The following is a 24,180-nucleotide window of genomic DNA, read 5'->3' as shown; positions in this document are numbered from 1 at the left end:
TACAGTTAGGTGCACATGACTTGTGAGACAAACAATATCACTACCAACTGTTTATAGATCAAACTTTCCATAGTGTGTCTGCAGTGACATGAAAACACGAGACAGATCACTCAGTGAAAATATACCAAAGGCAGTGACGTACAATACAATACAATACAATACAATTTTATTTATATAGCACATTTAAAAAACCACAGGTATGCCAAAGTGCTTCACAGAATGAGTTAAGAGCAATAATAAATACAAATATAAAGCACAAAATACAAATAAAATATACTAACAGGCGGGTGACATAACTAACCAATAATACACCAGGCATAGGCACTAGTGAAGTCCACACACAATGCTGAAGGTTAAAACATTATAAACATTAACAAAGTGATAAAGATAAGTTCCAGTACACTAAAATGTGGGCTCTAAGAGGCGGGGAAAGCAAGGCTAAACAAATAGGTTTTTAATCGAGATTTAAAAGATTGAATTGTATCAGACGCCCGAATAGCTAGGGGGAGGTTATTCCAGAGGTAGGGTGGGACAGCGGCGAATGCGCGGTCACCTCTGGTCTTGAGCCGAGATCTAGGTCGCACCAGGAGCATTTGGCCTGCTGATCTAAGCGCTCTCCCAGGGATATAAAAGCTGAGGAGATCCGTAAGATAGCTGGGCGCGGTGTTATTTATGATTTTAAAAGTGAGCAATAAGATTTTAAAATCAATACGAAATTTAATGGGGAGCCAGTGGAGGTCGGAAAGAACTGGAATAATAGACTCAAACCTGCCAGTTCCAGTTAAGAGACGCGCAGCTGCATTTTGAACGAGCTGCAGTTTGTGAACAAGGGCGGAATGGAGACCAGTATAAAGGGAATTACAATAATCTAACCTAGATGTAACAAAGGCATGGATAAGTTTCTCCAGGTCCTTACGTGGTATGTAGGGCTTGGCCTTAGAGATGAGACGTAGTTGATTGAAACTTGATTTAACTACAGAGGACACATGTTTGTCCAACTTGAAGGAACTGTCCAAGACAACACCCAGGTTCCTCACAGTGTCAGAAAGGGAGTCAGCAAAGGGCCCAAAAATACCAGTTAGTTCAGCCCGAGAGAAGGGAGTATCAAAGATTACAATTTCAGTCTTCTTATCATTTGGAATGAGAGAATTGCTCAGTAGCCAGTTTTTAACTTCATTCATACAGTCAAAGAAGTGTTGCAATGACGACGTGACATCCTCAGCTAGTTCAAAATAGATTTGAATGTCATCCGCATAGAAGTGAAAAGAAAAGTTGTATTTATCAAAGATTCGGCCCAAGGGTAACAAGTATAAAGAGAACAGCATGGGACCCAGCACAGACCCCTGGGGGACACCAGAGGTAACAGGGGCAATGGTGGAGGCATAGGTACCCATGGTGACAGAAAAGGACCTTTCTGAGAGATAGGATTTAAACCAGCTAAGGGCACTGCCTGTGATGCCCACCAGATGCTCAAGCCTCATTAAAAGGACATTATGGTCCACCAAATCAAAGGCAGAGGACAAATCAAGCAAAATTAACACCACAGGGCGCCCTGAGTCAGCAATTGAGAGAAGATCATTAAAGACTCTCAGTAATGCAGTTTCCGTGCTATGGCGTGGCTTAAACCCCGACTGAAATTTTTCCCCGATATTATTTGCATCCAAATAAGTTTGAAGTTGGGAATGAACAATCTTCTCTAGGATTTTAGACAGAAACGGGAGTTTGGAAATAGGTCTAAAGTTGGCGAGGTCATTCTGATCAAGGGAGCTCTTTTTGAGTATAGGTTGCACTACAGCGTGTTTAAAAGCAGCCGGAACACAACCCGATAACAATGACAGGTTAATTAATGGTAAAACACAGGGCCCGATAATGTTAAACCCATCTTTAATAATGCGAGATGGAAGGATGTCATGAGCAGCGTTTGAGTTTTTTAGGTGGTCAATTATACCCTTAAGAGTAGGGTTGTAGAGCTACAAGTTGTAGCTTTTCATTTTGTATAGATATATTATAAAATATTCAATTTTATAATATAAGCATCCACTTGTTATTAGATTTATTGTAAAAAGAATACGTTTTTGGACAATAGTCTATTTTTTTAAAATCATTTTGCCTCTGTTCACCAGTGGATTTTAATAAACAGAACCGTTAAGATGTGGTTGAAGTACCAAAGTTTGAGCTTTAAGGGCTGTTACAGTAATATTGCGTTAAGTGCATTAACAGTAACTCTTCATAGACACTTCACTGTACTTATCAAAACTTGGACACTTATGCACTCCATATTGTGCATAAATGCCATTTTGCACAATATTCATCTGCTGACTTCTGTATTTCTGTATTGTTCTGCTCATATACTTATTCTTATATTTCTCAAATTTCTTATTCTTATATTTTGTATTGGTTTTTTTAGGTTTGTTGTATGTTGCTTGTGAAGCTTGCACACAACAAGTTCACTCACATGTACTGTACCACTAATGTGATGTGACAATAAAAGTGATTTGATTTGAACTGTTCAGGTCTTACAGCTTTTTTTTTTTTTTTTAATTAGAGGCTCCAGAGTAGTTGGACAATTGACTGGCGAGTGCTTTCATGGTCAGGCATAAGTGGGGTTAAAAAAAAGCAAAATAAACAAATATAGAAATTATATAATTATAGAAAAAATAGGAGCGGTCAAATCAGAAACCTAGTTCCTTCTTAATAAGAAGAAATACGTTGTTTTCAGATTTGTTTTCCATAATTAATATAACCTAATCAAAACTTCTAGCCAAGTCACATTCTTTAGGAGATATGCTCATCATGGTAAGACTCTTCATTCAAGAGATGTCAGTATGCATAGAAATACAATTCATTCACAGTAAGGTGCAAACCACTTATTACACTCAACATGGATTTTGTTGTTTTTAAGAAAACAACTTATACAAAAATGCAAAAAAGTTTTGGACAGATGAAAATAAAGAATAACTTAAAGTAACTGACACATTATCTGTCAAACATGGTGAGATAATATTACAGCTTGATTGTTGAGTCCAACCTCCTCAAGAATGTTCTTGACTTGACATTGTGAATAGATTTGTATTTTTTCAGGAAAAACTTCAGCAAATTCTGTGTGTTCCTTTCTTTTAAGAATGAGCTAGATTATTTGTCCATGCCTAAATTTTTTTCTGTCACTCTGATGGGTTTATTTAGGTTTTTCAGCCTCCTTCATTTGCACATGGCCATAAAACTGCTTGTCAGTCAACTGTCCAATGACTTTTGATCCTCTGCAAATAAATATATATAAAAATATAAAAAAAGGGGCTTTAATTCCTCAACAGTTAATGCCATACTTGTAAAAGCCCTTCAATTAAAGCTCAAAGTCTGCTCTTGTGGTGGTGAAAGGAGGCAAAATTATTAAAATAGGTCTGACCTGAATTGTATTCCTTATTTTTTGAGATTATTATTAGAACTAATAATGTACATATTGAGAGTCTACAGTTTGCTTGTTACTCCCTTTGCTTCATATTCATTGAATATGAAGCAGAAACACTTTAGAAAGTTTGATCTATAAACATCTGGCATTGATGTTGTTTGTCTCACAACTCACATTTGCAAAATGTCAGCCTTCATGTGTTCACAGATACTACAGACATGACTCCTGTGGCCTAAATGGCCACAGGCTGGGAGCAGATGTGACTGTGATATAACATCTTCAAGGAGGAAGATTGTCCATATCAAATCACTATGTCTTGCAACAATAAACAGCTGTTGGGATATGACTCAAACAGATTTTTACATCATAGAGGGACACGTGTATATTACAGTCTTACTCAAATTTTCTTCACTGGTTTTCTTGACAGATATGAGATTATGAAGTTGTTAGGGACGAGAAAGCAAATTTGTAAAGCTCACACTGGTGATGCTAAAAAAAACATGATAAGTGAAACATGAACAAGATTTTTCCAGATTTTTACTAGTTGTGTAGTTGTTTCCATTTCACTGGTTGAATTGCTTTCATCACCCTCATCTCATAGTTTATTACTGTTCATCAGCTGTGTTCTTTCTCTGAGTTTATACAAATAAAACTACATTTAAGCAAGAACACAGTTTAAGGGCACCACAAACATGTTCATAAGAGTGCAATAAGTTACAATATTGGATGGAGTTTTGATGCTGATGATGTTTTTAGTGTTTGTTTGTGCCATATGTACATGCTGTCACGCTTTGTTGCTTTTAGTGAAGTGGAATTAAATGCAGAACAAATAAAAAGACTAGAAACAGATATATTAGCAGTTCCATCGCAGCAAACACAGAAGATATCTATCCATCCATTATCCACGTACACACTTCACGTTTTGGGCCACTGGGAGCAGACAGCTGTCCCATCATGCATTTGTTACACCCTGGACAAATAGCCACTCTCTGACACATATTTAATTAAAAACAAAACAAAACACATATATCACTTAATACGAAAGTAAAAACAAACAACTGGAGCTATTAACCCCATTTTCTAATCCTCAGAAGTTCCTTTACTCTGCATTTGCACAACAAAAACCCACAGGTGGTATCATAACTACAGAAAAGACTATAGACTGGAATTATTTAGAACATTTTATTACTCACAGATCAAATAGCTTTACTCTACTAAGCCCTCTATAATGTGTGTGTGTGTGTGTGTGTTTCAATACTTTCACTTCAGTTTTCTTTCTAGAAATTATTCTGATTTTCTTGCATTGTTGTTGAATGTAAACCCAAATATCCACCTATACTTGTTTTTATTATTATTTGTTTTAAAGATGCATTTATAGCTGACAAGTACACACTGTTGTTGCTTCAACCTCACTGCTTTGCAACACAAAGTCTCTCCGTGTGTGTCTGTATGTGTGTGCACTCCAGTTTTCTCTTCTAAGGAAACCAGAGCCCTCAGAAAACTCGAACACATAATCTTAATCACTGCACAACCAGTTTAAGATATGTCTATTCACCCTCCCACTTGAGACATTTTAATAACTATTTTATTTTAAGTTACTTAAGAGAAGGATTTTGATAATAGTTGGCTAAAGGACAATCAATGTTTGGTATAGTCTGAACTTCTGGACTGACGTACACGCTCCTCAAGTCCTGCCATCTCAGGTCAGTAAGTGATCTGACTGCCCATGTTTGGTGACAACCTCATCAAAAAAGACTGTGCAGGCTGAAGAAGCATGTGATGTGATTTGTAGTTTCATTTGTCAGCAGATTCTTGCAAAAAGTAACGGAATATTTTAATTTTATTTCCAGCATTTCTGTGTTAGGAGCATTTTTCCTGTCCCTGTATCATTTATCAGTTCTGCTTTCCTCCCACAGTTTAAAGACATTCTTATTATGCTCAATTCCATTTTACCATCATTGTTTTGCACAAACATCCTACCAGCAGGTTTGAAACCTGGGGTAGTTAAGCCAACTAGTGTTTCTCAGCATAAGAATTAATTTATGAGCTATGACCTGAAATGAAGTTCAGCTTATTAATAACATTAAACTAACAATTTGTTGAACTTGTTTCTAATTTGTGATACTAAACTGTTTTGTGATTCATTTGAAAGGGCCTCGCCCACAGTCTTTGTTACACTCACGTTCTAGAGGCCATTCTGGTGCTGCTTAATTTCCCTGCTAACCGTCTCCAAGACAGCACACAGAAAAGCCCACACAGAGAAGCATTCATGTAAGAAGAAACAATGATTCAAGTGTTGCAGTAGCAGTAGTCTATTCCAACTCTTGAAATTTGTACTAAATGCTACCTGCATTTTTGATAGCCTTTTTCTTCTATTGTGGATTAGTTCTAGACTCACTGGTGAAACAAAGACACACAGCCCACCAATAATTTGGGACATTTCATAAATTTGATGGCCTTCTTTTTAAGAAACTGCAACTTCATGATTACTTTAACTGTGAAAGGTCCTTAAGGAAGAGAAATGTTATGTCTTAATCAGCAACTGCTTAAATTTATTTATGATATTCTCCTGTATTATCACTGTAATTTATGTTATTGAATGTTTAGGTATAATTAGTGCCATAACTAGGGGCTGGAGAGTATCCAACCACATAATGGGTAGGGTACGCCCTCCAGAAGTTACCAGTCTATTACTGGAGGAACACATCCTATTATTACTTACTTTTTTACACCGCCACTTAACAAATAGATAACTAGACTGTCTAAGATGACAGAACTGAACCAATGGGACAGGTTATCATGGAATTGGATTGACTTGGATGGATCTGGACTTTTTAATAAGGTGTTTAAATCAACCTCTCAGAGATCGTGTTAAAGGTATATCTGTACAATACAATGGATTATTTGTGAACAGTAATGTGAATTACAGCAAAAAACAAGTCTCACAACGTACAAATAGCACATGAATTTTGTTTTTAATTAAGAAACACCAAGGGCAAGAAGAGCATCTTTAAACATTGGAAATGAAACAGTCAAGTCCTTTTGACATAGACATTTTTCAGCTGGTACACTTTCATTCATTTATCTGATACAGTAAGAATTTGCTTTTGTCTGCCGCTCAGAAGTGAAGGAGTAAAATGATCAATGAAAAAATGAAAAATAAAAACAGCAAGATAAAATCCAAAACCAAAAGTGCACCTTTCTTTATTTGTAATGGAGTAAAATAAACCAAAAGCAGCTATCAGTTTCTCACTAACCGCATTTGGTGACAGTGTACAGTGTATGTGTGAAAATCCAGTTTAAGAGCAGATGCACAGAAGGCACCCACCAAGGGGCACACACACCATCATTATCTGCTTTAATGTCCTAACCTGGACCACAGCGTTAGCTTTCTTCATCCCGCTTGTTCATGATGACATCATTCTGTGCACTCATACATTTGGAGCCTAAGACTTTTTTCAATTAGTGAATAATAAGACCACTTTCCATCCATTTGACCAGGAAGCTCCAGTCAAATATCACATGTTAACCTTTAGTGGAACCTTGTTGGGGTCATTTTTGAAGAAGTTTCCAGGTGGGCCCTATTGAAATCGAACATCAGGAGAAAAACAACAGGGTGTGGGAGGCAATACACAATAACCAAAGAAAAGAAGGTAGCAAGCTTCTGTAATTGTTCTAAAACAGTAGAATCGAGCCTAGAAAGCAATAAAAAAAGCAGGGAAAAAAAGAAAAACACAAAATAAATTAAAACGGTGCAACTCTATGTGAAAGGATGCTGCTCATTTTAGGATATTAATACAAATACTTTAAGCTTACAAAAAAAAAAAACAAGAAAAGGGTTTGTGAATCCCAAAGTGATTGTGCCATTGTGTGGTGTGGTCAACTAAAGGCTTGCGAGCATGCTTTATTTTATTAGAGCTACACTATTGATCACAGCACCTGCAGGAGGCTTCCACTGCATTCACACATGGCCAAACACTAATCCAACTATGTGCTGCAGATGAATCTCTTTGGAGAGAAAACATCCCATCAAACCACAGAGCCTTCAGAGTTTCATAGCTTAGTGAGGTGTCTCTAAAGCTACCAAACCTGTGTAAAACCTTGAGGCAGTTCTGCATTGATCCTCCTGAGGATATGGATAATGACACATGCACACACACACGCAAACCCAAATGCACACATCTGACCGTTACTGCGGCTGAATGTGGAGTGTTCTGTGAAAAAAACGGAAATGTCTAAAACATATATAACAAACAAATTTACTTCACATACACACTCATTCTTAGTTGACACAGATATCTACCTGACTGGCAGATAGTTTAACACATAAAACAATATCTTCAATAACCATACATAAAAAATGACACATTTTCAGTTCACTTAAACTCCTTTTTTTGAGATCTACTCAATCAAATAAGGCTGTTGAGGCAACAAACAATGCCATACCGCCATTAAATCAATCCAAAAATGCCATGCACATCAACAAAAGTAATGACTGTATGCTGATCTATGCCAAATTACTAAATAAAACCTCTACATGTGACATATTAACTATTTGACTATGTGCTGTATTTTAATGTCTCACCTTAGCACCAAGATTTCTTTCTTTAAAAATAAAAAAAAAATACAGACAGAAGACAAAACAGCACTGCGAATTACTAGTGAATCAACAATAAGCCAAGCTGAAGCAGCGGTACTTATATCCTTAGCTTTTAATCCTTTGTATTTGACGTCCTGAGTTATGTGCTGAAGCTGCAAGTGACTGTGACCATGTGCACTCCTCTCCCAACGGTTTAGGAAAAACTGTAAGCATGCTCGCAATGAAAAGGTTCCTCTACAGAAGTGAAGAAAGAAGGCCTAAAAGTCTTCAGGTATTAATACAGTTAGGCCTTTAAAAAGCCCAGGACACAGAGTATTAGAACCCAGAAAAAATTCTAGGAAAGATGAAGAGCAGTTATGGTTAGTTTGCATGTTTCCCCCCACAAATATAATATATATATAATCATATGTATATAAATAAAAATTCAGTGCTGTAAAAACATCTCCACCTCCTTAGGATCTGACCCATCGTAGAAGGCCTAATATGTTTTACTTTTCTCATGGCTAATTCTACTGCTGGAAGTATGTAAACTGTACTGCTTTTCCTGTGTTAATAGTCCTTCATTAAGAATACAACACCGAGGAAGAGAAGACGTGTTAATATTGTCTGAATTTTTCTGTCTTTTTTTTGGTTTTACTGCACACAGATAAATGCATCTTGTTGTGTAATCGTTTTTTTTTTTTTGGTAGCAGCAAAGCACCAAGTATGTGTCAGGCTCTATTTGTGTAAGTCTTTTTGTGTAGGTTTGCTGTGTGTGTGTGTGTGTGATGTCTCTCCAAAGTCTCTATGTGTGTTTGTGTACGTGTGTGCAGCAGTCTATGAAGAGCATGGCTGCACGTTGATGCCATGGGCCGCGTGGGCTTGCAGGTCAATGGCCTGGGCTGGCTGCTGTCCTGGCCGAGCATTCATCAGCGTCAGGTTCCTCACACAGCCCTTCATTCCTGATGAAAACTTCCCTCCTGTCATGGCAGTCATACCCGGGGCTCCACCTGTTGCACGGAATCACACCCACATAGGTAACTTTATTGATTTGCAAATGTTGAAGAAAAGCATGTCTGAAACTGACAGTGAGAAACTATTTCCATTGTAAGCAAGAAAAATTAAAAGGTAACGATAATGCTATGAAGGCTAAAGAATTGTGTGAAAATTGTTTGCATGCCAGCAAAAATATGTGAACTACTTTGACACAATAAAGCCTCTGAAAAGCTCCATTTTTTTCAGGGAAACTAAGTAGCCAGAAAATCCTCTGACTTGTGTTACAACTCATTATTTATCTGTCTTTGAACAATGACAGCTGGGATAAGCGCCAGCCGCCCTGTGACTGCGCACTGGACAAGCGGTTAAGAAAATGAAAGAATGGATTATTATTTATTATTAATTCATCACTATTCATGTATTATTTAACTTATATTTGTGAATAAATGTATTCAATTGTGCAGTATTTTAGTCCTGTTTTTTCAAATAATCCATCTATATTTTGTCACTTTGTGGACTCAATCCTGTCTTTCTACGCACCAAGATATATACTGCCTTTGGTGTTGACCATGAGGCTTTTGCCTTTAGATTGTCCATGTAGCTTGGTTCCTCCATCAATCTGGATATAGCCATCTTTTCCAGTTCTGTGAGAAAAGAGCCACACAACACAAGTTAATTCAAGAAGTTACGGGACTCCACAGGTTAATGATCAACCTTTTCAACAACAGATAATCTGACAAGTTACAGAAGTTACAAGTTACAGTACAAAAAAGTATAAGTTCATTTGATATAAATAATAGATGTATTCTACTGGGACAGGAAATTAAGTAGCTATTGATGAAAGAAGACGACCACAACTCATAGTGCTTTATTTTATTAAATACATCTAGAATGTAAAAGCAAATGACTGCAGGATAATGATATGCAATCATACCTGACTGCTGTGATCTTATGCCATCTGCCGTCATTGATTGACCTTTGGGATAAGATTCGTGCCTCTCCACTTCCCAGTTGGTAACTAGATAATACAAATCATGACCATAATTATGAGTTGTAAACATTTTTTCCTAATCTGCATGTCAGATTTAGAGAATTTCTGAACAAACAGACCTACCTGAAAACAAGGTGTCCATTCTGTAGGCCGAGGCTAATAAAGTCCTTGCGTTTGCCATGTTCTCCAGGTTCCTGAAATTAAATATGTTAGGTCACAACAAGGTCACAGCTTGTTGTGTGACTATGTATGAATTGCTGAACACGGACCAGCTGACCTGTGGTCATATTTCACAACAAGCGCTATAACAGCAAACATGAACCAATGCAGTGAGATCATTCCTGGCAGTGACACAAAATGTTCCATGCAAACTGACAATGTCAAAAGAGGACTGATGATATAGTACCTTACAAACAAAGATAAAATTCATTTGGCACACATGGGGAAAAAAAAAAAGTGGATACCTTTTTAATAGCATGCACCTTTCGCAAAATGCGTGCACCATTGGTCTCCTGAGGAAAATTGAGGGGGTGAGTTAGAGAAGCAACATGCATTTATTTAGTGGTGTCAGAGGGTGCCAGGCTTACAGTCAGCATGCCTGAAAATGACATAGCTTCAGCAGAAGATGTATGAATTTGATAGTGTAATGATGAAAGATGTAGTAATGCATCAGTTATGTATTACCGACCGCACTGAAGTCTATAAATGACATGAAATGCTATGAAAATGGCAGCAATTTTTTCTTTTTTTTTAGAGTCACAGTGATGATTAAGAGTGCTCGAGTGCAGTAGCAATGTTAGGTTGGGAATGAAAACATGGAGGAGAAATATGAGTATAAGGCACAGAACTAGGCAGAACCAGGACTCACCACTCCCTGCCATAGGATCAGGCCATCAGAGGAGCTGGTGTTGATCTCCATTTCAATTGTTTCTGGTGAATCGTGGGCACTTAAACAGTAAAAAACAACACACCACAATAATAATTTCACTTCATCATTATATTAATTCATATAAATTCACTAAATGTGAAAACAAATTATTTACCTTCTTGGGAATATGGATTTAGGAAGTGCAATGTATCCATTATTGTTGAAATGAGCAGCATACTGATAGGGTGAATCTGCAAAAAATACAATAAAATAAGCATAAAAACAGATTCAAGTCACAGTAAAGCTGTTTCACCTTCACTTGAACTTATGGTGCCCCCTAGTGGTAAAGGTACAGAGAATTCCTGGTAAAACAGACTTGATTGGATGCAACATTTCTAGACAATTTCTACAGTCCCATTCTTAGACAGAAAAAAACACTATGTAACCATAGTGTAACCATAGTGTAACCACAGGCTTTTTTTTTTTTTTTTTTTTTAAACTGTCTTTCTTGGTCTGGTAGATAAAGCAGCTACTCAACAATGAGACAAACCCAAAAACAGAGAATTGTTTTTCTCACTGACATCTTTTGCCTCTTTATTTAAATTTTTTTTGTTTTTTAGTTTTCATTTAGCACGATACCTCGACTGTACAGATGTTGCACATGTAGCCCCACTCATCTAGGATGGCACATCAATACATGTCATTGCTAGGTTTGTTGCGTCTCCAAACACAGTCTCAAGAGCATGCAGGAGACTTTAGGAGACATACAGTTATTCTAGGAGAGCTTGACAGTGCCGTAGAAAGTCCCTAAACCATCACCAGTACTGGTATCTGCTACTTAGTATAGGAACAGGCTGAGCACTGCCAGAGCCCTAAAATGACCTCCAGCAAGACACCGGTGTGAATCAAACAATGAGAAACAGTAAGAACTAGAATCTTTAACACACTAAGATAATAAAATACACAAGCTATTTGGCTGGTAACTGGCAATAAGCCAGAGGACTAATGGCCCAGAAGGCCCAAATGAAACTAGTAATGTCCAGACATCTAGCCTATATTACTTAATATTCATTAACCTATTTAAAGGGCACTTTTGCTCTGTTTCAGGTAAAGTGTAAATCTGCACCTCTGATTTGTGTGATTACATTTTCTCTTTGTCTTTTTCTGCTGCAGCAGCCAAAGTCTGATTTATTAATGACAAACCAGTGGTAGAAGCATCATAACATCAAGAAAACTGGACAGTTAAAGGATTTTTCTTTTTACATAAAAAAGAAAAAAAATGTTTGATGATCTGAAATGTTTAAGTGTGACAAACATACAAATAAATAGGAAAACGCTTTTTCACACCATTGTCATATAAAAGACTTACTTCCTTCATTCTGTTCATTGACCCCATTGTGGACCACTAAAATTTTGTATACTATGTAGTATATACCTTATTTACTTTATTTATTAAATTTTGGGTTTGTTTTGTTTTTTTGCACTACATTAGACAACATCAAAATAGCGTTGTCAAAAATGACAATAGCGTTGGCATTTTTGTTATTTGTGTTTTGTAATCTTTATAAAAACCTAGAAAAAAACACCTCTTAATCTTTGGTATATGGCGAGGCGCTGTGGACATCTAAGTTTGTGATTGTGTAGATTTTTCAAATCAATACCATGGTTGCATCTACTGAAAATCTCTGTGAAGCTTAAATCTCAGTGACCTTGACTTCAAGGTCAGAGGTCAACTTTTCTGAAAATCAGAGGAGTTTCACATTTATAACACAGGTATGTCTACTAGGAGGCTGAAGGGTAGCACTATATATTTAAAAACAATCAAAAACAACACTTTAGTTCCAATTTGTATGGAATTTATTTCTGTAAACATGGTGTTTTAGGTCGGATTAAAGGACTGATGTGATGGTAAGGTGTCCGCTGCTCTGCTTTGAATATTGGTAGGCTTTTTTTTTTTTTTTTTAATTTTCACAAGAATTGCTAGTTCCCCTAGAGTTTTGGCCACCCCAGCAATCAGAAGATTCCCTATGAGCAAGCATTTAGCGACAGTGGGAAGGAAAAACTCCCTTTAAAAAGAAAGAAACCTTCGACAGAACCAGGCTCAGGAAGGGACAGTCATCTGCCGCGACTGGTTGGGGTGGGGGAAGTGAAAATAAAATTTAAAAAAAGCCAAAGTGATAATTATTGGAGCAGCTTAATTAATGTTTCCAGTGTAATTTGCTGTTAATATCCTTTTCCAACCCCAGTTTGTATTTTTATCACTTTTGTCCAGGGTGGAAGATGCCATGCTGGAGATTGACTCTGTATGGTTTTTCAATGTTGATACTTGGGAACCTGTTGGAGAGGCCAGGGTTGAAAAAGGGATGCCGTAGAACCTGAGAGGGTGTTATCCGCTGGTGTGCATCCAAGGCCAACATCTCTTTAATTAGGCTGACAAATAAGCGTTGGCCATCTTCTGGTCCTCGTCTAAACATCATTATTTGTTCGAGGTCATCCAGACGTGTCAGTTTTATGTATCTTGTCTCCAAAGATTCATATCCTGTCTCGTATTTAAATTGTTGGGCGGTCTTAAATGTCCAGCGTTGTTGGTTGTAGTTGTAGTTGTCTTTTGTGAAATAGTCTTCAGTGTACACGCCAGGATCGAGAACATGATCTGGTGGCTGACCCTGAGTCTCTATGATGAATTTCAAAACATCATAATATTTTTTTCCAGGGTAGAGTGGCACCCCTGTAACAAGCTCCACAGCCACCAGCCCCAGAGACCACATGTCACATGCTTCGTTATAAGGAAGGCCAAGCATAACCTCAGGTGCACTATAACCAACCGTCCCCACACGGTCACCAGGCATCACTGCAGATGCAGGACATGCGAGGCCAAAGTCTATAAGTCTGACTTTGATGGGAGACTCATAGCGATTTACAACCATGATGTTTCCAGGTTTGAGGTCCGCGTGCACTATTCCCACAGAACCCAGGTGGGACAAAGCATTTGTGAGTTGACCTAAAATTGGCCTAACTTCGCTTATGGGGAGACGCCGGTTATTCGGGTCCCCTATGTAGTCCCACAGGCATTGATCTAGGAGTTCAAATTTCAGGCAAACTCGCTCTCTGTCAAGGAAAAAGCCGTTCCATTTAACAATGTTGGCGGCATCTGGATCCAACCTTCGCAGCTGCTCCAGGATGAAAATTTCCTTTTTTGCCTGTTGCAGAATATCAGTGCGGTTCTTGTTCACCTTAATAGCCACAGCTTGGTTGGTTTTGGTATCACGGCATTCTGCTACAATACCAAAGCCCCCTTCTCCGAGGAAAGCCTCTACCTTGTAGTGGTTTCCCAAAATGCTCCCTTCAACTATTTCAAGCTCATCTGAGCTGAAGGATGGGCTGGCTGATGTGTGGACGAATACGTGCTGAGAAAATTCAACCGAGTTTTGAAAACTGCAATTGATTTTCTCTGATCTCTTGCATTTCAAGTTTGAAGGGTGCTGAAAGACCACCGGGTTTTGTGGTCTTTCAGCACTCATGTCAATGCAAGGGGAACTCTTAGGGTTGAAAAAGGGATGCCGTAGAACCTCCGACGGTGTTATGCGCTGGTTTTCATCCAAGGCCAACATCTGTTTAATTAAGCTTACAAACAAACGTTGGCCATTTTCAGGTCCTCTTCTAAACATTATTACTTGTTCGAGGTCATCCAGACGCGTCAGTTTTATGTATCTTGTCTCCAGGGACTCATATCCTGTCTCGTATTTAAATTGTTGGTCAGTCTTAAATGTCCAGCGCTGTTGGTTGTCGTTGTCTTCAATGAAGTAGTCTTCAGTGTACACGCCAGAGTCCAGAACATGATCTGGTGGCTGACCCTGAGTCTCTATGATGTATTTCAAAACATCATAGTCTTCATTTCCAGGGTAGAGTGGCACCCCTGTACCAAGCTCCACAGCCACCAGCCCCAGAGACCACATGTCACTTGCTTCATTGTAAGGAAGGCCAAGCATAACCTCAGGTGCACTATAACCAACCGTCCCCACACGGTCACCAGGCATCACTGCAGACGCAGGACATGCGAGGCCAAAGTCTATAAGTTTGACTTTGATGGGAGACTCATGGCGGTTTACAACCATGATGTTTCCCGGTTTGAGGTCAGCGTGCACTATTCCCACAGAACCCAGGTGGGACAGAGCATTTGTGAGCTGACCTAAAATTGGCCTGACTTCGCTTATGGGGAGACCCTGGTTTTTCCGGTCCCCTATATAGTCCCACAGGCATTGATCAAGGAGTTCGAACTTTAAGCAAACCCGCTCTCCATCGTGGAAAACGCCGTTCCATTTAACAATGTTGGCGGCATCTGGATCCAGCCTTCTCAGCTGCTCCAGGATGAAAAGTTCCAGTTTTGCCTGTTGCAAAATATCAGGGTCGCTTTTGTTGACTTTAATAGCCACAGCTCGATTGGTTTTGGTATCACGACATTTGGCTACAATACCAAAGCCCCCTTCTCCAAGGAAAGCCTCTACCTTGTAGTGGTTTCCCAAAATGCTCCCTTTAACTATTCCAAGCTCATTTGAGCGGAAGGATGGGTTAGCTGACATGGTGAAATGTGTCGGCTTGGTCAGTGAATTGCTAAGTAACGCGAAATTCTCTCAAAACTCTCCAAAAGGGTTTGCTTACTGTCAGGTCAAGGTCCGTTGAGCAGCAAAGTTTAACAGAGCAAAGCTTCTATTTAAGGGTTTTTTCTCTCATGACATCACAGGGGACATCACAGAAGATGATGACATCACAGGGGATCAAAGGCATTCTATTTTTTTTATCAATGGCATTCTATTTTTTCAGTTGAAACACTGAAAAAAATAGTGTTTCAACAGGGCAGGCTGGCGCCCTGTGGGAGGCAGAGGTGATAGGGTAAGGATGCAGAGGATAAGAAAAGATCTTGTCTGTCAGCTCATCAGCGAGCAGCCGCAGAATCACAGGTGCAGCTTGGCAGGGGATGGAGAGTGAAGACAAAAACAACAATGACTTATGGCAGGGGTGTCAAACTCAAATACACAGTGGGTTTTAATTCAAAACTGGAACAAAGTCGCGGGCTAACATTAATATTTATTGAAAAAAAAAATCTTCCTCCAGATATAAGAATGAATCTTTTCTTATGGACTCAAATACGTTTTGCTGGAAAACTGAATGTGGAACAAGCAAAGCTTAATACTAAACAATATATATATTAGCTGTATAATACCAGTAGGCCAGCTCTAATAGTAATTTGGTATGGCTTCGCGGGACAAATGTAATTAGGCTGCGGGCCAAATTTGGCCCGCGGGCCAGAGTTTGACACCTATGACTTATGGCAAAGTTACAGTCTCAATGTTATTCTTTATTTTCTCAGTATCTTCTTGAGGGACAGTATGTGTATATGTGTACGTGATATTAAATGAATGTTTAAGTGCAGGTTATTGTGCAGACTCAGCACAGAGCATCAAAGAGTTGATTTGTAGTGTGTCACATCAGTGTGGTGGCAGCTGTCCTGGCAGCCATTTTTGGAATTCCATAAGATACTATGATTCATATCAGTATGTCACACATAAACACATTGTATTGAATGACACAAAAACAGAATCTTATGAGAATTATAAGATTCTGCTAACATTCTGTCCACATTTGATAACCTGCTTAGTGATGTGAAATCATCATCAATGTGTGTGGGCAAAACAGAAGCAACTTTGGATTTCTAACTACAAATCCATTCTCTCTTGTTTCTTTTTGTCTTTATCCCACTCTAAAAGTTGGATGTAACAGTGAGACCAAATTCACAACCCAATAGAAACAGATCCAGGTACATTTACAGCAATATTCAAACTGAATACAGGCTGCTGGCCATTGACATGTAGTATCCTTTTGACTTGAAGTCACCTGGAATTGTAGCTGTGCTGTAAACAAATAATGAAGCACAGTTTGACCAGAATAAGAACTAGAATCTTTAGCACACTAAGATAATAAAATACACAAGCTATTTGGCTGGTAACTGGCAATAAGCCAGAGGACTAATGGCCCAGAAGGCCCAAATTAAACTAGTAATGTCCAGACAACTGGCCTATATTACTTAATATTCATTAACCTATTTAAAAAGCACTTTTGCTCTGTTTCAGGTAAAGTGTAAATCTGCACCTCTGATTTGTGTGATTACATTTTCTCTTTGTCTTTTTCTGCTGCAGCAGCCAAAGTCTGATTTATTAATGACAAACCAGTGGTAGAAGCATCATAACATCAAGAAAACTGGACAGTTAAAGGATTTTTCTTTTTACATAAAAAAGAAAAAAAATGTTTGATGATCTGAAATGTTTAAGTGTGACAAACATACAAATAAATAGGAAAACGCTTTTTCACACCATTGTCATATAAAAGACTTACTTCCTTCATTCTGTTCATTGACCCCATTGTGGACCACTAAAATTTTGTATACTATGTAGTATATACCTTATTTACTTTATTTATTAAATTTTGGGTTTGTTTTGTTTTTATGCACTACATTAGACAACATCAAAATAGCGTTGTCAAAAATGACAATAGCGTTGGCATTTTTGTTATTTGTGTTTTGTAATCTTTATAAAAACCTAGAAAAAAAACACCTCTTAATCTTTGGTATATGGCGAGGCGCTGTGGACATCCAAGTTTGTGATTGTGTAGATTTTTCAAATCAATACCATGGTTGCATCTACTGAAAATCTCTGTGAAGCTTAAATCTCAGTGACCTTGACTTCAAGGTCAGAGGTCAACTTTTCTGAAAATCGGAGGAGTTTCACATTTATAACACAGGTATGTCTACTAGGAGGCTGAAGGGTAGCACTATATATTTATAAACAATCAAAAACAACACTTTAGTTCCAATTTGTATGGAATTTATTTCTGTAAACATGGTGTTTTAGGTCGGATTAAAGGACCGATGTGATGGTAAGGTGTCCGCTGCTCTGCTTTGAATATTGGTAGGCTTTTTTTTTTAAAATTTTCACAAGAATTGCTAGTTCCCCTAGAGTTTTGGCCACCCCAGCAATCAGAAGATTCCCTATGAGCAAGCATTTAGCGACAGTGGAAAGGAAAAACTCCCTTTAAAAAGGAAGAAACCTTCGACAGAACCAGGCTCAGGAAGGGACAGTCATCTGCCGCGACTGGTTGGGGTGGGGGGAGTGAAAATTAAAAAAAAAAAAAAGCCAAAGTGATAATTATTGGAGCAGCTTAATTTATATTTCCAGTGTATTTTGCTGTTAATATCCTTTTCCAACCCCAGTTTGTATTTTTATCACTTTTGTCCAGGGTGGAAGATGCCATGCTGGAGATTGACTCTGTATGGTTTTTCAATGTTGATACTTGGGAACCTGTTGGAGAGGCCAGGGTTGAAAAAGGGATGCCGTAGAACCTGAGAGGGTGTTATCCGCTGGTGTGCATCCAAGGCCAACATCTCTTTAATTAGGCTGACAAATAAGCGTTGGCCATCTTCTGGTCCCCTTCTAAACATCATTATTTGTTCGAGGTCATCCAGACGCGTCAGTTTTATGTATCTTGTCTCCAAAGATTCATATCCTGTCTCGTATTTAAATTGTTGGGCGGTCTTAAATGTCCAGCGTTGTTGGTTGTAGTTGTAGTTGTCTTTTGTGAAATAGTCTTCAGTGTACACGCCAGGATCGAGAACATGATCCGGTGGCTGACCCTGAGTCTCTATGATGAATTTCAAAACATCATAATATTTTTTTCCAGGGTAGAGTGGCACCCCTGTAACCAGCTCAACAGCCACCAGCCCCAGAGACCACATGTCACATGCTTCGTTATAAGGAAGGCCAAGCATAACCTCAGGTGCACTATAACCAACCGTCCCCACACGGTCACCAGGCATCACTGCAGATGCAGGACATGCGAGGCCAAAGTCTATAAGTCTGACTTTGATGGGAGACTCATAGCGATTTACAACCATGATGTTTCCAGGTTTGAGGTCCGCGTGCACTATTCCCACAGAACCCAGGTGGGACAAAGCATTTGTGAGTTGACCTAAAATTGGCCTAACTTCGCTTATGGGGAGACGCCGGTTATTCGGGTCCCCTATGTAGTCCCACAGGCATTGATCTAGGAGTTCAAATTTCAGGCAAACTCGCTCTCTGTCAAGGAAAAAGCCGTTCCATTTAACAATGTTGGCGGCATCTGGATCCAACCTTCGCAGCTGCTCCAGGATGAAAATTTCCTTTTTTGCCTGTTGCAGAATATCAGTGCGGTTCTTGTTCACCTTAATAGCCACAGCTTGGTTGGTTTTGGTATCACGGCATTCTGCTACAATACCAAAGCCCCCTTCTCCGAGGAAAGCCTCTACCTTGTAGTGGTTTCCCAAAATGCTCCCTTCAACTATTTCAAGCTCATCTGAGCTGAAGGATGGGCTGGCTGATGTGTGGACAAATACTTGCTGAGAAAATTCAACCGAGTTTTGAAAACTGCAATTGATTTTCTCTGATCTCTTGCATTTCAAGTTTGAAGGGTGCTGAAAGACCACCGGGTTTTGTGGTCTTTCAGCACTCATGTCAATGCAAGGGGAACTCTTAGGGTTGAAAAAGGGATGCCGTAGAACCTCCGACGGTGTTATGCGCTGGTTTTCATCCAAGGCCAACATCTGTTTAATTAAGCTTACAAACAAACGTTGGCCATTTTCAGGTCCTCTTCTAAACATCATTACTTGTTCGAGGTCATCCAGACGCGTCAGTTTTATATATCTTGTCTCCAGGGACTCATATCCTGTCTCGTATTTAAATTGTTGGTCAGTCTTAAATGTCCAGCGCTGTTGGTTGTCGTTGTCTTCAATGAAGTAGTCTTCAGTGTACACGCCAGAGTCCAGAACATGATCTGGTGGCTGACCCTGAGTCTCTATGATGTATTTCAAAACATCATAGTCTTCATTTCCAGGGTAGAGTGGCACCCCTGTACCAAGCTCCACAGCCACCAGCCCCAGAGACCACATGTCACTTGCTTCATTGTAAGGAAGGCCAAGCATAACCTCAGGTGCACTATAACCAACCGTCCCCACACGGTCACCAGGCATCACTGCAGATGCAGGACATGCGAGGCCAAAGTCTATAAGTTTGACTTTGATGGGAGACTCATGGCGGTTTACAACCATGATGTTTCCCGGTTTGAGGTCAGCGTGCACTATTCCCACAGAACCCAGGTGGGACAGAGCATTTGTGAGCTGACCTAAAATTGGCCTGACTTCGCTTATGGGGAGACCCTGGTTTTTCCGGTCCCCTATATAGTCCCACAGGCATTGATCAAGGAGTTCGAACTTTAAGCAAACCCGCTCTCCATCGTGGAAAACGCCGTTCCATTTAACAATGTTGGCGGCATCTGGATCCAGCCTTCTCAGCTGCTCCAGGATGAAAAGTTCCAGTTTTGCCTGTTGCAAAATATCAGGGTCGCTTTTGTTGACTTTAATAGCCACAGCTCGATTGGTTTTGGTATCACGACATTTGGCTACAATACCAAAGCCCCCTTCTCCAAGGAAAGCCTCTACCTTGTAGTGGTTTCCCAAAATGCTCCCTTTAACTATTCCAAGCTCATTTGAGCGGAAGGATGGGTTAGCTGACATGGTGAAATGTGTCGGCTTGGTTAGTGAATTGCTAAGTAACGCGAAATTCTCTCAAAACTCTCCAAAAGGGTTTGCTTACTGTCAGGTCAAGGTCCGTTGAGCAGCAAAGTTTAACAGAGCAAAGCTTCTATTTAAGGGTTTTTTCTCTCATGACATCACAGGGGACATCACAGAAGATGATGACATCACAGGGGATCAAAGGCATTCTATTTTTTTTATCAATGGCATTCTATTTTTTCAGTTGAAACACTGAAAAAAATAGTGTTTCAACAGGGCAGGCTGGCGCCCTGTGGGAGGCAGAGGTGATAGGGTAAGGATGCAGAGGATAAGAAAAGATCTTGTCTGTCAGCTCATCAGCGAGCAGCCGCAGAATCACAGGTGCAGCTTGGCAGGGGATGGAGAGTGAAGACAAAAACAACAATGACTTATGGCAGGGGTGTCAAACTCAAATACACAGTGGGTTTTAATTCAAAACTGGAACAAAGTCGCGGGCTAACATTAATATTTATTGAAAAAAAAAATCTTCCTCCAGATATAAGAATGAATCTTTTCTTATGGACTCAAATACGTTTTGCTGGAAAACTGAATGTGGAACAAGCAAAGCTTAATACTAAACAATATATATATTAGCTGTATAATACCAGTAGGCCAGCTCTAATAGTAATTTGGTATGGCTTCGCGGGACAAATGTAATTAGGCTGCGGGCCAAATTTGGTCCGCGGGCCAGCGTTTGACACCTATGCTCTACAGGCTATGCAACAGAACCATGACTTTCTAAAAGTCACACTTTAACACACCTATGCAATGAAATGCCACTGCTTAAATTTCATTATGTTCTCAAAGATGAGAAGATAATGATGCATATGCAAATACTGCTTTTTTAAAGTGTAGAACAACAAAACTTCAAGATGCAGACTTCCATCACATGAGTCAATTATTGACCGTTTCTTGCTCTTACGGACAAAAGTCTTCACAGCCATGGCACCATGCACATATGCCACTGAGTACATAATATGCTTGAAATACATTCTGACTGAACCAAACAATGATCACATTGTACTTTCAGCAGACACTTTAAGTTGTTAGTGAGACCACAAATATTCTGACATGGAGCAGACTCAATGACCTGACTTAGTTTCAAAGAGGAAACAAGTGTTTTGCTTTAGGTTTTTTTTTGTTTGGGTTGTACAAACAGGCAGGTTTTTAGTTTACAGAAACAAGATTGTATTTGTAAGTATCCATCTTACAGGCACAGGCATAATGAGAGCGAAAGAGGAAAAGAAAAACAAGGGGAATTCCACATTTCTATCACTTCCAGAATGAAAATGGTGCAACTCCAATGCAGAGTGCATATATCAGTTTATCTCCCAAATGCAGGCTACCACCCTATTACCCCTTAGTTTAAATGCAGAATTCCCCTCTCCCAACTTTCAATGGGAATGAGAGCCTCAGTTGTTGGTGAGAATAAAGACGCTTGGATTGTGTTTTTGTGGGCATGTATGTTAGGTAAAAGACAGTTCAGGTGGAGCTTTGAAGGGACATGGGGCCCCTCAAACTCAGACAGGGCCCTGTTAGTCACGGTCGCGTCAGGCAGACTGAATATTTAGATACTGTACCATTCGCCTCGCTAGACTCCAAATTCCTCAGGGCCTCTGGGAAGCTGACGACCTGGCCTGTGTGTGCAGGATATAGCGGTGAGAGTGCAGGAGTAAGACACGTGTAATCATTTAGGGTTAACCCTCCCAGCACTGCATGCTGGGAGCAAACTGTTTGATGTATGATGGGCTTTATTTTTTGGAAAATTTGAATCACATGTGCTGTATGTTTGTGACTGTGTGTGCAACCATTTTTGCTTTGATGATGTGTAGCTTTGTCTAAAGGATATACATTTGTGTACTAAGCAGTGTAACGTGAGATGATGTGAGTCACTTTTTGCTCCTGGTTTAGACTGGTTTAATGACAACATGCAGTATTTCACCTGATAATACTTCCTCACAGTTGAGACCTGTGTACCCAGGTGTACACACACACTGACTGTTGATGCAGATGCCTCCATTCTGGCAATGAAGATTGCTATGGCACGCGTCCTTCACTATCTCGCACCGTTCACCTACAGGGTCACATATCAATCATGAGTCAAGAAAGGTCACAGGTCAAACAGGTTACTTCTTCAAAAAAGTTTTTTGTTTTGCAAACAAAGTTTTTTGCAGCTCTTTCCCTAAAAATGCAGCCAAGGCGTTTTTTTAAATAAACATTTCAAACTATTTACAGAAAAATCAGCTGTTCTGCATCAAATTTGATGCCACACAAATTATTTGTGCCACTCCCAAAAAAGATTTCTGTCCACTATGAGATAAAGGAGAACATCACAAGCCTGATACCTGCAGGCCTGACAACAGGAGATGTATCACTCCTGTAACACCTGCAACATTTAGCAGCCGCCTCATTGTTCTGACACACACAACAAAACTATTGACTACACAACACACTAACTACACAAGATTTGCGCTAAACGTCGCAAATCTCTCACATCTCAAAACACCACCGCAACTCCTAAAACTTCTCTCTTCCTAAACAACTAAATGCCATGTTGTCATATCATTTTTTGATTGGTCCACATAGTACATTTTTCTACCAATAGGAAAGGCTGGGCGGGTGGGGAGGGGTTGCTCACAGGCGGAGTTTTTTTCCTTATAAAACGCCATTTTTACCGTTTCTTCCGACGATAACGATAGCATTCAGGAAATAAACAAACACGGCATATATATTTTTTATAATAACTATGGTTTTACGTGGCCTATCAACACAATTGAAAAACTGTTATAGTTTTTCCAATTGTGGTAGAGTCCACACTTTCACATCTCCAGTGGTTGTACACGTCATTAGCGTGGCTTCACTCCACATCAGCCACGCTGCTTTGCTAGCTAAAACACCGGTGTCTGCACATAAGGACGCTGTCATAGCCTGTCAGCGACGACGTTGATTAGCTGCGTATATACAAATGTGAATCGCATTATTGGCTGGACTATGGGATAAGGTGACATCGTTCTAATCCCATACTGGAGCAGCCAGTCACTTACTGACTAACACTATTTATTTTAATTTCAATTCAGGTTAGATTTCTTTTTGTGCGCAACACAGATTAGAGGGAACATTGCATGTGACATTTGCTATGTCTTCTTTTAAGCACTCACCTTCAAATCCATCCTTACAAAGGCACTGGTACTCATACTCAGCACTAGACATGCAGTGACCACCATTCAGACAGGGCCGCCGGTCACATGGGCTTCTGTCCACACATTTACTGATAGATTTGCTCTCTGTGAAGCTGTAGGACAAATCCACCTTCTTGTTGTTGATGGAAACCTAAGCATGTAATACAAACTAATTCAAGCTTCCACATGTTCAAATATATTGTGTAACCGCATCTCATTTTTAGTACACAGAGATCTCACCTCTCCTATGCAGCCCTCAAACATGTCGCTGACATTAGCAGGTTTAGGCAGGATGTCCATGTTGGGCACTCCTCCTATGTACATGAGGGTGTGGATATTGAGGCCCTGGGCTTTGCCCGGAGATGTCTTTCTCTCCATTGGACCTTGGTTGACCCTCAGGTGGCCATCCCTCTTGTTCCGCTCAGCCACAACTCTGTGCCACTGCCCCAGAGAGACTGGCTCAGGACTGACAAGTATCGCCTGGCCTGAAAGACAAATACAAAAACTATCAAGTTTAATTTGATACT

At 39.6% G+C, this 24,180-nt stretch overlaps 2 protein-coding genes across 19 annotated transcripts in view; both read right to left on the bottom strand.

Moving 5' to 3' along the window:
* Positions 1-6,362: 6,362 nt before the first annotated feature.
* hspg2 (heparan sulfate proteoglycan 2) overlaps positions 6,363-24,180 on the bottom strand; it is a 105,406-nt gene continuing 87,588 nt past the window's right edge. For 12 of the 18 annotated variants that reach the window (XM_085145335.1, XM_085145336.1, XM_085145348.1 and 9 more), the window contains 11 exons: positions 23,894-24,138; positions 23,633-23,804; positions 22,417-22,548; positions 22,055-22,111; positions 11,016-11,091; positions 10,841-10,919; positions 10,437-10,484; positions 10,096-10,166; positions 9,916-9,999; positions 9,522-9,625; positions 6,363-8,995 (listed from right to left, as the gene is read on the bottom strand). In XM_085145335.1, the coding sequence (XP_085001461.1) occupies positions 8,823-8,995; positions 9,522-9,625; positions 9,916-9,999; positions 10,096-10,166; positions 10,437-10,484; positions 10,841-10,919; positions 11,016-11,091; positions 22,055-22,111; positions 22,417-22,548; positions 23,633-23,804; positions 23,894-24,138 (1,241 nt within the window). In that variant the 3' untranslated portion in view covers positions 6,363-8,822. The remainder of the gene's footprint in view (positions 8,996-9,521; positions 9,626-9,915; positions 10,000-10,095; positions 10,167-10,436; positions 10,485-10,840; positions 10,920-11,015; positions 11,092-22,054; positions 22,112-22,416; positions 22,549-23,632; positions 23,805-23,893; positions 24,139-24,180) is intronic. The other 6 variants (XM_085145339.1, XM_085145344.1, XM_085145340.1 and 3 more) reach the window with 2 other exon arrangements.
* On the bottom strand, positions 15,316-22,048 carry LOC146494283 (uncharacterized). The gene has a single exon (XM_085145354.1). The coding sequence runs from the start codon at positions 20,436-20,438 to the stop codon at positions 18,117-18,119; it is 2,322 nt and encodes a 773-aa protein (XP_085001480.1). The 5' UTR covers positions 20,439-22,048; the 3' UTR covers positions 15,316-18,116.

This window comes from Neolamprologus multifasciatus, chromosome 20 (assembly GCF_963576455.1).
Source record: "Neolamprologus multifasciatus chromosome 20, fNeoMul1.2, whole genome shotgun sequence".
Lineage (NCBI taxonomy): Eukaryota > Metazoa > Chordata > Actinopteri > Cichliformes > Cichlidae > Neolamprologus > Neolamprologus multifasciatus.
This window is presented reverse-complemented; position numbering and strand designations above follow the sequence as displayed.